The 15331-nt window shown below is 41.2% G+C and overlaps 1 protein-coding gene across 1 annotated transcript in view; it reads right to left on the bottom strand.

The window, feature by feature from the left end:
• Positions 1-15331, bottom strand: part of FBXW8 (F-box and WD repeat domain containing 8) — a 71344-nt gene that overhangs the window by 36007 nt on the left and 20006 nt on the right. Inside the window, exon 6 of the mRNA XM_065417962.1 lies at positions 15126-15214. Within this exon, the coding sequence (XP_065274034.1) occupies positions 15126-15214 (89 nt within the window). The remainder of the gene's footprint in view (positions 1-15125; positions 15215-15331) is intronic.

Raw genomic sequence — 15331 nt, 5'->3', positions numbered from 1 at the left:
TTTTACAAATAAAAGACAATCCCCTTTCTCATCAATTTTGACATCCACCCTAATTTTTTGCAGAGGAGTTTCTTTTAGAATAAAATTTTTCATTAGATTGAAAGCTCTTCAGGGCAGAGGACTTGGCTTCTCCTTGTTTATAAAGTGCATGACACACTTTTCCTGCTATATAATTAAGAAACATAAATACTACTACTACTACTGATAAATGAGAGGAAGGATGGTCTTGTGGTTAAGGCACTGGACAGGTCTACACTAGCACTTATGTCAGCAAATCTTTTGTATCTCCGGGGTGTGAAAAAGAAAAAAAGAAAAAAAAAAAACACACCGAGCAACATAAATTTTGCCAGCATAAGTGCCTGTGTGCACAGTGCTATGTCAACGGGACAGCGTCTCCCGCTAACATAGCTACCACCCCTTGTTGAGCTGGTTTGATTATGTTGATGGGAGAGCGCTCTCCCGTCGGCATAACGCGGCTACACAAATGCTCTTACAGTAGCACAGCTGCAACAGTACAGCTGTGCCACTGTAAGCTTGTAAGTGTAGACATGGCCTAAGACTCGTGAGATCTGGGGAATTCCCAGCTGTGCCACAGATTTACTGCGTGAACTTGGGCAACTCATTTAATCTCTCAGTGCAAAATGGGGTTAATATAGTTTCCCTTCTCCCACCCTGTCTGTACAGATTATGAGCTCTTCGGGACAGAAACTATGACTTATTATGTGTTTGTACAGCACCAAGCAGAATGGGGCACCCATCTCAATTTAAGCCACTATGTGCTATTGTAAAAAATATTTTTCTACTATTATTAATTTGTAAGTAACATTAAGAGTCCCCGCCCAGAATATAATATTTTTGAAAGTTCTAGCTTAATCAGACAGACCATTTGGGGCTATGGCACTGACCAAGTGATGGCTTTTCCTTTTTCTGGAAATTGTTCTAGTTCCACACAACTCAAGTGATTGGATATAAATCAACAGAAAGCAAATGCTTCTCTTCCTCTCCCACATGGTCTCCACCGAGATCATGGCTCAAGCAGCTTTCTCCCACCACCAGAGAAAAACTGGCAGCACCCCTACACACACCCTCTCCTTGAGCCACTGCCCCCATTTCTGCCAGAAGACTTGAAGCCAAATGACCAAGACAGACTATGTGTGCGGGGGAACGTCTCCAGTAGATACCCCTTGAAGATATGAAGACAGCAAATCCATGAATGGAGGTGGAGGGGTGGTAAAATGACTCTCTTGTCTCCATGACCCAAGACACCAAGGCCAAAGCTTTCAAAATTGTCCACTGATCTTAAGTGTCCAAATCGAGTCACCTTGGGCTGGATTTTCAGAGGTACTGAGAATCTGCAGCTCTCATGGTCTTGAACTGGAGTTGTGGGTGCTCAGCATCCCTGAATGTAATCATGCACAACAGGCCTCGAGTTGGGCACCCAAAAATCAAGGCACCCAGAATAATTGGCCTATGCCTCCTAACAGAAACTCCTGCTAATGGAATTTCCCCACTCAGAAGCAGCAAACGACAGATGCTACAGTGTTTTTCTTTCAGCAGCAGAATCCTAACTCCTCAGAAAGAGGCACTGGAGTTGTGTGTAAATCTTCATCCATTGCATGAGAGAAGCAGGCAGCAGCCAGTATTCACAGCCCCAAGCATTAAAAAATTATAAGTCAGGACCCCCAAATCATGAGATCTGAAAAGTAATGAAGTCTTCATTGTCTTTAATTTCCCTTCTATTGTCTGAGCACTAGGGATTCATGTTTCCAAGCCTCCCTCACCTCCCAAACATGAGGGTTAAAAACGTATCTTATTTTTTAAATGAAAGGTATGATTCTCCTGTAATCACATTACTCCAGGAGCTGGAGCTTTAAGAGATACCACATATTGCTAGAGCTGACAGCACTGAGCAGCAGAATATTTACCTCCATGCTTAACAGAAGGAAAAACAGTAGCATCTCTCCCTCACAAATGCATACTGGTTGGCACTTATTCAGATGTGTGAATGTAAAGAGAAAGTGCAGGAGACTGGAGTGGGAGGCTGAAGGTTTAAGCAAAATCAGAGGAGGAAAAAAAAAACCAGAATTTGATATTCCTATAAGCACTATGCCGAACTTCTCTACACAGCCTGCAAGATAAGCACTCTGGGACTTAAAACATGCTACCACATACGAGAGAATAAAAATAGCTGATTGGTGTTGGATTCCTTAACAGTGAAACTGCAGAGATTCCAGTGTGAAAAGGAGTTTTTAAAACAATTTTCCTTTAATGCTATTCTAAAGGACAATACAGTCTCAATGTTAGCTCCATAAACATTGTTCAAGTATTAGAAGAAAAGAAAAGCAGCTTTTCTACTTAAAGCAATTCATTTTTACATCAAGGGATTTGTTGCACAAGGCAAAGTTTCATGTTCATGTGGAAAGCAACAGAGGGTCCTGTGGCACCTTTAAGACTAACAGAAGTATTGGGAGCATAAGCTTTCGTGGGTAAGAACCTCACTTCTTCAGATGCAAGTGACTTGCATCTGAAGAAGTGAGGTTATGCTTACCCACGAAAGCTTATGCTCCCAATACTTCTGTTAGTCTTAAAGGTGCCACAGGATCCTCTGTTGCTTTTTACAGATTCAGATTAACACGGCTACCCCTCTGATGTTCATGTGGCTGTTTCGCCTACCATAGGTTAGCTCAGCAAAACAGTAAACTGCACAGTAAATAATCTGCTCCTAGATGATAGGAATGCTATAATTAAAGATTCTTCCCCCCCCCCCCAATAATTTTTAGGGTTCTAATGCAAATTTTCTTGATGATTTATGCTAAACAGAGAGCACCACAAAATGAAGTCCTTTAGACACAGACTAGGTACAGAAAGTCTTAAGCCCATTCACACGTTGGCTTCTCTGCTGAGATTGCCAACAAGGATGACAATTAAAGCTCATCTGGACTTCTTTATGCCAGGAAAAAAATCTAATTTATTTTTAATAGAGCAATAAATAGGTGCTATTTTCTATGGTATGGGTATCATTCACCTGTTTTCTATTTTACCCTTGCTGTTTTGTTGAATTCAGTAGCAAATTCATACTCACTTTCCATGAAACAGAGACATTTAAACACCTACTCCATTGAAAATAGTTTATTCTACAAGGCATCCTATGTTAAAGAGTGGCAGAACATTCTGTATTTGCTCCCCATCCTTGAACATCACAATGCATTTCAAGATCCAGTTCCAGATCACAAATACTTTATTCACTCTCTGTGGTCTTGTTGAAACTTCTAAGGACCTTTCCTCTAGCTAATTCCCAGCCACACCTAGCACTCAACAAGCACCCACTTCCTGTGTCCCGGTCTACTACTTTGCCAATGGTGGTGATACAGCCTTTGCTTTTGAAACTCCTGCTAACCAGAAGAGCCCTTTCCTACCTCATCACTTAATACCTCTAAAAAACCAATCTTTTCTCCCTTTGAATGTGTTAATGCCTTTCTCCTACTACTTCTCCTTATTGTAGAATATAGTGAACATAACCTTCCATAACTATATTATTTATTCTGATATTATGTTTGGTACTGCTATTACATAATTCTGAAAAGCAGTCTGTAATACACCTCCAAGGAAGTTACCATATAAGAACCACCCTAGCTTGATTTGCTTGTGTTAACTAAACCTATTTTTAATCTAACAGTGAACATGTGCCATTTAACATGTTCTTTACATCCAAATACTTTACAAAACATTAATTAATCCTTGAAACACCCCTTTGAGGCAGATAAGGGGTATCATCCATATTTTATAGATGGGGAAACAGAGGCAGAGAAGTTAAGGCTCAGATTTGTAAAGGTATTTAGGAATTGCTGTGATCAGCACTGTAATGCTTAACTAATTAAGGAGCCTAAATCTCATTGTCATGAAAGAGTCAAGCACTCAGAAGTTTAAATTCCATTTAATCTCTTTTGAAAATGGGATTTAGGTTCCTAAATCAGTTAGGCATTGAGACGATCAGTGCAGCAAAGCCTAAATACCTTTAAAACTCTAGGCCTAACTTACTAGCCCAAGACAAAAAGTGTTACAGTCAAAGTTGAATGCACACCATACGAATGAGGGTGTCCCCCCCCCCATCTGCTTACTTAAGAAAACAATAATTTAACTGCTTTTTACTGGCAGCAACTTTACAAGAAGGTAAGCAATAGTTTCCTTTTTCTCTTTTACAGTGGTGAAAGTGGAAGACAGGTGGTTAGAAAAAAAACCCCTGCTTCAGCTGGTATTCCATGCTTACTCAGCAGTGGGCACTGAAATGCAGCACATGTGGAAGGAAGTGGAGGTGTGGGAGTTGGACACCATTCCAATGAAGTGGAACTGAAGAAGCAGAGAATTTCATAAGGGCAAAAACTGGGAAACTGGACAAAAACAAAATCAGATCTGAAAAAGCTTAACTATATTGGATAGCAAGAGCCAGAACAAATTTGGGGAAGGGGGAGGAAGACTGATCTCTCTCCAGAGCCCCAGATGTCTTTATGGTTGCCTAATGACAATTACCTTCAAGCAATTAAGACACTGCTATCACAGTTGCATTGTTAGTAAGCCTTTGGCCCTCAGTGTTGATGGCTGTCTAATTAGTGTTTGTGCAAAGTACAACTGCAACTAATACATAAGCTAACAAATACACAAAAGAATAACTGTTACCAGAAGCATTTTCAAAACAGTAGTGAATTTATTCATTCAGGCCATGGCAACAGTGCAGGCAAACTGTTTCCTTCTTAATGTTCTCAGTGCTGGCAGGACAGATTTTCACTCCAAACAAATAGGTCATATAGGCCATCACTTGTTTTCTGTTTCTCTAGGATACTGGTATAGATCCTCGATTTGAGCTACCCCAAGTACATCATTCCACAGCAACCAGCTACCCTTGAATGGTTTAACACCACAGAACTCTGATAAGCAGGCTCACAAATCAATTTACTATTCTCATAATTCCTCTAAAGAATATGTAGCAAGAAAAAAGGGAGGAAAAATTGCCTCACAGTTAGGTTTAATTTCCAGAAGGCAAAGTCTGTTCTGTTTCCAGATACCTGTGGTGATCAACAAAACAAAACAAAACAACCCCAACAACTTTGTTTCAGGCAGTCAGTGACCATCTGTTAATACTCAAAAGATCTGATTATGAAATCCTTATTAAGTCACAACTCTTACTGAAGTCAGTGGGAATTTTGCTCAAGTAATGATCCACCAGTCATAGCACCGAGTTTAAACAGGTGCCTGTTGATAAGCAAGTTAAATAATAATGAGCACTTTGTATTGTCGTGCTGCACTGAACATCTCAAATCTTTCATCTTTATTCTACTAACAGTAATTAAACCAGTCCTTCGTGAAGTTAATGAAGCTTCTGTGGCTTCTGTCATAGCATTTGGTTTTTTGTGGAGGCGGTTTTGGTTGGGGGGAGGGATTTCTTTTTGAGAACAAGACTCCATTAAACATGCAAATCCAGTCCACAAAATCCCCAGCCTTGCTCACTTAAATTGCTCTATGTCTTCTTAGCTATTTATATGGCACCAATATTGTAGTAGATGAGTGCCTCGTAGTCTTTAATGTATTTATCCTCAAGACCCACGATGTAGGGCAGTGCTGTTATACCCATTTTACAGATAGATAAATTAGGCATACACAGACTAAAGTGCTTGCCCAATCTGCTAAAGACAATTACCTTCCACAAGGCCCATATAATAAGGTGACAGATTATATACTCAGTTCCAAATACCTCATCAAAATTATGACAAGTTAGGAGTCCATCAAAAAGCAACACACACACACACACACACACAGTGATTAAACATTCTATGGCCTTGTCTATATTTAGACAGTTAAAACCATGAAATCTTCACTGCTATCAGAAACAGTGGAAGCTGTAGCTTAGGCATAGCTTGGGTCTGTGTACCAGTGTCTTCTGACCCTGCGCAGAGTAAGGTTAGATGACAGAGGGATAACAATGCCCAATCCTTACCTATGCTCCAGCTTTCTCTACTAGCAGTTACTTTTGGATACTGATTTTGCCACTGTAAACATAGTTTATTACATATATACCTACAGAGAGAGAGAGAGAGAGAGAGACAGACAAACAGCTTGGCTAAATGATAACTAAGAGGAAGGAGATGCAAAAATGGTCTACAGATATTTAAAGGATGTAAACACCAGGGATGGGAAGGAATTATTTAGGAAGGCACAAGAGAGTATAACTAGAATAGGATGAAAATAAGAAAAGGAAACTTAAACTGAATATCAGGAAAGGGGAATGGTGTAAGTCCCATCACTTAAAAGAACGCTAGATAAACTTGGGGATGGGAGGTGAACAGCGCATGGAGCAAACCCTGCAACTGGTAAAAGAGTAAGTTGAATTATCTTTTTCATTTTTAATGTCCACAATTCCATCCCACACTTAATTTTGAGTGGCTTATTATTCAAGACAGATGTCTCGGTGTATGGCCAAATGGTAAGTGCGGACCATTTTGGCGTCAGAGTGTGTGCGACTTTGTACCCAGCAAATTAATTGTGGGCATCACTTTGCTCCAATCCCTAGAAAACAGGGATTAATAGCACCCGATGACATGCTGTTGGAGAAGGCACAGAGTTCTTTTGTTGAGAATCTGTACTGGATGTAACAAAATAGCATTTCAAAAGAGCATGCAGAAATATTTACAAAAGCTACTATTAAACAACTTTTCAATCAATTTATTAAGTGCACGCAGCTCCTATTCCAAGGCAGTTGGAACAAACAGAAGTATTAAATAGCATCCAGGACATTTCTTGTTCAAAGCCAGCAACCTGCCCTTAAAAAATATTTTACAGCAAATTTGATTCTAAAATTTGATTATAATTCCTCCTTTAAATCCAAGGAGAAACAGGATTTTTTTTTAATGAGGTAGTAGGCTTCTGTAGCATGTGAGTTTTCTACTGCAGTATAATCTTTGCTTGGTATGAATAAGAAAGTACCCTGACAACCAATTTAATTAATAGTGCTGGACTGCCACACAGCCACTGAAACCATAGCTGGTATTTACCTCACTGCCACAGTATCACTAAGCAGGGCTGTTGGTACTTCTGCATAATAGTTTCAAAAGGGGACAAAAATACAATGTAAGAAACATACAGTAATTGCTCAGACTTCAGTTGGGGACAAGAGAGACATGATAGCTCGGTTTAAGAAGATATGAAGTAATGTGTTCTTACCTAGTGTGTTAAAATTTGCATATCTTGCTGATGTCAGAGGAGAAAGTGCTAATTGAAAAGGCTATATGTGTAACAGCCCAGAAGGTATAAGGTTATTATAACTTTAAAATGAAATACATGAATTTGCTTCTTTTATTAAACATAATTTTAAAGCAAGGACAAACTAATCTAGCCCCAGGAGAAAATTGTGCTTTACAAAATGAAGTAAACTGTTGCAGATTTGGGAATATTAGACATCACAGCTGTTCAAAACAGCCATGCTCTCCTTGGAATCTGATAAAAGCTTTGGGTAAAGCAGCAGCTTAATGGTCAGGCAAAATGGAGTGAGTGGGAGCTTCTACAAAGAGCCAGTCTCAGGTTTCTCCTGCCAGTTTCACCTGAAAGCCTCTTTTTCACTAGGTGGCAGTGAAGTGAATACACCTGTAACCTGAACTCTCTCACACGTTTTGTAATCCTATCTGCACTTGTGATGTCATTTGTTTTCAACCCTCTGAAAGGTGACCCGCAAAAGGAAACAATATTAAGCTTGGGCCATTTTTGTTTCTTTATAATTAGTGACAAAGACGTGAAAGGTTTCAGAGTAGCAGCCGTGTTAGTCTGTATCCGCAAAAAGAACAGGAGTCCTTGTGGCACCTTATATCTCCTCAATATATGTTCCATTCTATATGCATCCGAAGAAGTGGGCTGTAGCCCACGAAAGCTTATGCTCTAATAAATTTGTTAATCTCTAAGGTGCCATAAGTACTCCTGTTCCTAAAGACATGAAAGTTTTTTTGGTCTATTAAATGTCTCCTTTATGTTTTTGTTTGTTTGGTTTTTTTTGGGGGGGGGGGGGGGTTTGCATTCAGACCCTGCCCCACCTGAAAAAGAATTACTGAAATGGTGACATCACAAGAATAGAGAGTGAAAGTTGAGCAATTAAAAGGAGGCGGGATTTTAGTGAGTTTAAAACTTTTGTTTGTTAATGTGTATTCAAATGTAATGACTAAGTATTTTGGAGAAACATCTTTGTTATGTTTTCAAACATATCTGCCCCTTCAGTTCAGGTGCGACAAGCTACCAATATGCATTCTGAGAGGCATCTATTGAACCTTCCAGCAAAACCAAAAATTAGAGCAGAGCAGATAGGATAAAAAGAGAGCATCTTTAATGCAACAAACAAGCTAGGAGGTGAGACAAGATGTCCTGCAGGAACAAACCCTAGAAATAACCAGCTCAGGCTAAGATTTATGTTTGTTGCTCATAACTAAAAATAAAGAACGACTCCAGGATGTTGGGTGGCGTTTGGACACTAACCCAGCCTGTGCTGCATGTAATGCAGGGACTCCATGCCTCACGCTCCTGGTTAAACTTTGTGACACGCAACGTGAAGTAATGTCTTTAACTCTCCACACACAAGTATGTGTAACCCTCACAAGATAAAACATTTCTACAACCCCTTCTCCAACACAAAGAAATTTAAACATCAGAGGCCTCATCTCTTCACTTCCCAGTTGTTGGAAGAGTGTTCTGTAGAGTTTTCAAAAATATGTACAACAGCAGTAAATGCAATGGCAAAGAAAGTACTATTTCCACAGACACATGGTGTCAGGCTGCACAGAGAGAAAAAAAATCCTTAGTAAGAGGAAGATCAGGGAGTTTTCTTTGTTGGTGGGGTTTTTTTTTTTTTTGCGGGGAAAGACAGGGGAGGCAGACACCACAGCAAAGTGAGTATTAACGTAAATGTAAAAGTTGAAAGGAGCCTGCAACACAGTTCAAGGATGCCTGCACCTAAGCATCCCACATATAGCCTATCAGGCAGCAATAAAACAACTGCTGTTGTACTACCAGAGCAGTGCTCTGTGATAGTGGCAGGATCCTTTACCTAGAAACAGCCCACAGTCTAATGAACTCCAAATAACTTGTCAAGTAGGGCTTTGACTTTTTGTGCTTCAGGGATTCATTGTGCTAGCAAAATGGAGTGATTAACAACTGACTACAATGTCAAAGAGGGTATAGCAATACTAGCAAAGGAGATTAATGCAGAGATTACTGTGCAGGTATACATTAGCTTAGATGATTGTGATGGATATTTTTAGAATACTGTAATGATGGAGGAAAGAAATGCTGTAGAACTCAGGTGTGCTACAGATATTTACTGCATAACAGTCAAACATATATTGAAAACTAACGTATTCAGAAATTGTGAAACACATTTTCCATGCCAATTTATAAGTTACACATATACAGATAAGCTACTGCTTAGGTCAGTTTTGACCTTTACATTTTAACAAAAACTCCAATTATGTTCAAGAGAGACACTGGGGGTGGCTGAAAGGCCGGCGTCTCTTTAAGTGGATCCTTTGAGACGAGTAACTGTAGAAAGGCTGGTCTATACAACATTGATTGGGAGTGAGGTAACCACAAACATCACTGTCTCAAATGAAAAGGAATTCAAGGTCTGACCCAGAAAACAAGCATCGTAACCACTAGATAAAATTTTAATGATAAACACAAGATGCTCCACACACAGGCCAGACTGAATTATCTGATGTCAAAGCCATAAATGCAAGGTTCTTTTAGAAAGAAGAAATCTTAGCAGCCTCCTTCAACCCACAGCTCAAGCTGCGCTAAATCAATCCTTGATATTCTGCCATCTTCTGGTTTAGGTATTGGCAGCAGGACGGAGAGAATGTGGAAGGCAGGGAGACAAATTACAGGTTTCCCTATACAAGAGTGAGTTCCAATCTGTTCATGTTTTGCTTCCTTACAGGAAGCAGGAAGACAATGTCTCAACCTACTTGGCTCAAAATGACTGCATACTCCTGAACTAGTTTAGGTAGGTTAACAATAAAGTTCGCAAAACACAATTCAGGGTAATAGTGGTAAGTCACCCTCTTAGAATTGGCGGTCTATAGCTTTTTCAGATTCCTTTTCAGACAAATTAAAAAACCCTCTATGGCAAATGAAAGATGTACTATTCCATGTTTCTGCCATGCAAGAGAAAGTACAGTAAAGCATCTAGAGTTTATATTTATTTCTTCCAGAGGGGTGATGCTGAGCCACAAAATGACGCTATAACATTTAGCACACCAAGTGCCACTGTTTTCAAAGCAATAAAATATTGATTCAAATGCCACTAATAACAAAATTAGCTTTAAGATTATAAAAATAATCTTTAATGTCACAATCTTGTGGACACTCACATGCTGAACCTTAGGGACATGAGGAGTCCCATTCAATTCACATGTGTAAATCTAAGCATAAGTGTTTGCAGGGCTGGAGACACGATCACTAAATGTAAAAGATTACTGATATTTACACCCAGAAGTAAATTGACTTTTGTTAACCTCAGCTATTAAATTACACATTTACTACTAGGATGCAACAGCTAAATATTGATCACTGGATTCATTATAGTTTTATGACTTATAAATCTGAAAGATGTGACGCCATTAGCCACAATACTATAAAGTTTTTTGAGGTTTTTTAATGTTTGGAATCCAAGAACCACCTATTTCAATTAAAGCTGCATATTTAGGTACTTCTGTTCATCATGTGAGGATGGTAAGTTATTTACTTATATAGTTAGCAACTTGTAAGTTTCAGCTACTTTTCTGTAGATCTGTCTTGTTTTTATTCCTACTATTACTGAAGACGATGGTGTCTAAGCTTGAAAGCTTGTCTCTTCCATGAGCAGAAGATGGTCCAATAAAGACTACCTCACCCACCTTGTCTGTCTAAACATTTAAATAGAAACACTGCTATTAAAAAAGAAAAACAAAATCTGAAAATATCAATATACCAGGCCAAAGACCTTCTGAAATAAAACTTCTTAAAACTCAGACAGAAGGAACTGGGAACTGTAGGCTCCACAGACCCTCTGCTTTAAAAGAGCAGGAGAGCACAAAAGGCAAGATACTTGGGGAAAAAATGCCACACACTTGAAGCTGAAGACACCGCATAAATGGCAAACATGATTACAAGTTGTGAAAGCAGTACCAGTAGTCTCATTTAAACAACAACAATTCTTAAAAACAGCTGGGCAGATCTGGGATGGTATGAAATTTTGTGCTATCTTGAAAGAATCAGGTCTTGAATGTCATTGGTAGAATGCCAGATGCATCTTCTCTTTTGGAAAATGGTATTAGATATCTGGAATACAGTTGTGTGCGTGGCGATTTAAAGCAAACTATGGCCCGCGGGCCACACCCGGCCCGCGTGACCGTCCTGTCCGGCCCCTGAGCATCTAGCCCCCGGCCCCTCCCCCGCAGCCATGCCACCGCATGGGCCGCGCTCTGGCCCGCCGGTCCCGCTGGGCAGCATGGGGAGTGCAGCTGGCTCTGGCCGGGTGTCGCGGCTGTGAGCTCCTGCTGCTGGTAAGGGGGCAGGGAGCGGGGGGGTTGGGTAAGGGAGTGGGAGGTGCTGGGGGGCAGTCAGGGAGGAGGGGAGCGGTTGGATGGGGCGGAGGTTCTGGGGGTGGTGGTCAGGGGATGGGGAACAGGGAGGGTTGGGAGTGGGAGTCCCAGGGAGCCTGTCAAGGGGTGGGGATGTGGATAGGGGTCAGGAGGGCAGTCAGGGGACAGGGATCCCGGGGGGCAGTTGGGGCAGGGGGTGGTCAGGGGACGAGGAGCAGAGGGTGGTTGGATAGGGGGTGGGAGTCCCGGGGGGGGGCTGTGGATAGGGGTCGGGCAGTCAGGGGACAGGGAGCAGGGGGGGTTGGATGGGGGTGGGGTCCCGTGGGGGGCGGTCAGGGGACAAGGAGCAGAGGGCGGTTGGATAGGGGGTGGGAATCCCAGGGGGCTGTCAGGGGGTGGGGGTGTGGATAGGGGTCGGGGCAGTCAGGGGACAGGGAGCAGGGAGGTTGGATGGGGCGGGGGTCCCGGCAGAGGGCAGTCAGGGGACAAGGAGCGGGGGGGGGGGGGTTGGTTGGGAGTTCTTAGGGGGGCAGTCAGGGGGCGGGAAGTGGGAGGGGGCTGAGGCCAGGCTGTCCCAGCCCTCCATACAGTTGCGCAACCCCGATGTGGCCCTCGGGCCAAAAAGTTTGCCCACCCCTGATTTAAAGCGATGTTCTCTGGTAGGTTACATTCCAAATAAGAGTGAAGTGCAAGTAGTAAACAGGTTGTTTGCAGAGGCTGTAACTACATCAGTTTACACTCAGTTTCTATTGCTTATGGTTGTGAAGAAAACCTTTCAAACAGGCATGTAAAAACAAACAACAACAACAAAGCATAAACTTTGGAACACAGTAGCACAGCAAGCAGTGGGTTCACAGCAAATTCTGCAACTGTGGGATCACAAAATATATTGGGCCTGCTAATAGGAGCACAGCTACTTTGCTACTGACAGACTCACAACCGTTGAAGTAACTGCAAAGAAACAGACATCATGACATTAAATAAAAATTACTAAGTTGAGAAAAGAAGAAAAACGAAGGAAGTTTAAGAAAAGGAATAGGCTACAAAAGGGAACATACAAATAGAAACTGGAGTGGGGAGGGCTTTAAATCCATGAAAAGACAGACAACCCCAAGCAGAAGAGGGACCTGATAAGCGTTCGCGTAACATCCCCTTTCCACTCATTGCCTTATGATTTAGATCTCAGCTCACACGCACAGCCATACAATTCATCTTGCATGGGAAGCTTGTAAGAGTCCTCCATACTCAGCTGATCTGGAGCAACCTTTATTATAACCAGTTGAAGTATTTGGCATGTGGGGTGTCATTTTTATAGGCAGTTTTCTCTAGTCCCACCGCACATAAATGTACCATTAACATGAAGTGTTGCCATAAAACATCATACGCTGATGTGCTACGGGACTAAGACAGTTTGATGGTGTCCTCTAACTATTCCTACGACATCATTTCTATTTACTAGTGTGACTTCTTCTAAAGGGACAATAATTACGAAACCTGTGAAATATAACAAGTGTAAATTTAAAATCATACATCCATTGGGATAGTCAGGGTAATCTCACCAGCAAGTCTGGGATGTTCTAAGAATCAGAAACACTTTCAGAGTACTGTACAGATGAATAATCATAGCAGAAATAAACAGGGGTGCCAATAAAGATGGAAGAATCAAATATTAATGAAATTCCTGAAAACTAAGTCTTTAGGTCTGCATCTTAAATCAAGTCACATCATAACATGAAGTGCATCCAGAAGTAAAGAAAAATAGTCCCGCTGGAATACTCTTTCCTGTAGGAAACACAGGAATCTCTCCTGTAATTCAGGAAGAGTTGTTTTGGGGAAGTAACAAAAACTGCAGTACTATTTTCATATAGGTCTGTTCTGCACTTTACACATTCCAGGTGCTACTGCAATATAAATAGTTGTATTTAATCAGAAGATGCAAAGGTATATACAGAAATTACAATGAAACTAGACAACCTTTCAATGTATCTAAGTATTGCAGTGACTATTTCAAAATAGGCACAACAATAATAAACAAGGAAGGTAAGTCCTTTCCTCCCTCAACATCCCAGCTCCTGCTAAATCATGTTGCTTCTTCCTGTTGAATATTAAGATGCCAGTCCATTCTTTTAATTTCAGTCAGTTTGTTTCTACCCTCATTACTGAAAGCCTTGTCCATATCTTAGTCACCGTGACCCCTTCCTCTCTGGCCTCCCACTTCATTCACAACTCTCTCCACTGCAATTTATTCAAAAAATCACAGCTGCAGTTATCTTCCTTTCTCACCACTTACATTACATCATTCTCCCTTGAATCCATTGACCGTTTTTTACTACGTCCAACTAAACATTTGTTCTCACCTTCAAGGCCTTACGCATCCTTAAATCTGTCTCTTATGCCTTATCTATACTAGAAAAGTCACCCTAGTGTATCTGCATTAGGGGATCGCACTGGTTTCATTAGTTTGATTTAACTAAATCTATCTTGTTCCCAACACTCCTCCCAACCGTCTCTCCTTTCTTTATTTCCTTCTCTCAATATTGGGTACTTTTTTTTTTTTTTTAATTATTATTGACTATCATGCACCCCGCTGCAAGTAAAAGTCTCCTACACTTATTGTCTCTCCTTAAAACCCAGGAATCTTTCAGACCCTATGCGCATGTGTAATCTCCTTCCACTCTCTTCCTTCGCTTGTGGTCCCACACTGCCTCATATCTGAGCTTGCCAACACTGTTGTGTGTGTGTGGGGGGGGGGGGGGGAAGGGCGGGGGGAGAACCTGGGGTATTTTAGGGTTGTTGTTTTTAGCAATGGTGTAGCTGCACTAATGTAGATGCACTGGTGTAAAAAGTCACACACACACACACACACACACACACACACACACACACGGAAAGCTGCGCTGATGTAAAAAGTGACTTTTGGTGCAGCTTACCCCTAAGTAACTTTTTACATCAGTTTCAGAGTAGCAGCCGTGTTAGTCTGTATCCGCAAAAAGAACAGGAGTACTTGTGGCACCTTAGAGACTAACAAATTTATTTGAGCATAAGCTTGCGTGGGCTACAGCATCCGAAGAAGTGGGCTGTAGCCCATGAAAGCTTATGCTCAAATAAATTTGTTAGTCTCTAAGGTGCCACAAGTACTCCTGTTCTTTTTACATCAGTGCAACTCATCTACACTATGTATTTATATTGGAGCTACAAACAAACACACACAAAAACAGCAAAAGCAAAGCCTTAGTCAGTCTTACCCATCTCAGATTGCAAACTCCTTCAGGTGGGAAATTTTTAACTGTCAACTTTTTAAATGTAAGTGTCACTTCTAAGAGGACTTGCAGTAGAGAATTACAACAGTCTTTCGTCTTGGTGACAGTAGATCTCAACTGGAAAAGAGCTCCTGCTGGAAAACGTAACTTCTCCCTATTATGTCAGTCTGGATTTGCTCGTGAATTAGTCAAGATACAGCACGCAAGAGCTCACAATGAGGAAGACTATACAAACATTAAACAATTTCATACTTACCCAGCAATGGCAACTCCATCACAAGAATGCACATCACACAAAACTTTACCCAACTCATACTGCAGCTGGCTCACAGCACCGACGCGGTTCTGCACAGAAATACAGGGACACACTGTTTTTGTAATAGGTCCATCTAACACCAGATTCTCCTAGAAGCCCAGGCCTTCCTAATACTTTTGTATGGGTTACACTGCCCATTGGAGTGG

This window comes from Emys orbicularis, chromosome 16, assembly GCF_028017835.1.
Source record: "Emys orbicularis isolate rEmyOrb1 chromosome 16, rEmyOrb1.hap1, whole genome shotgun sequence".
Lineage (NCBI taxonomy): Eukaryota > Metazoa > Chordata > Testudines > Emydidae > Emys > Emys orbicularis.
This window is presented reverse-complemented; position numbering and strand designations above follow the sequence as displayed.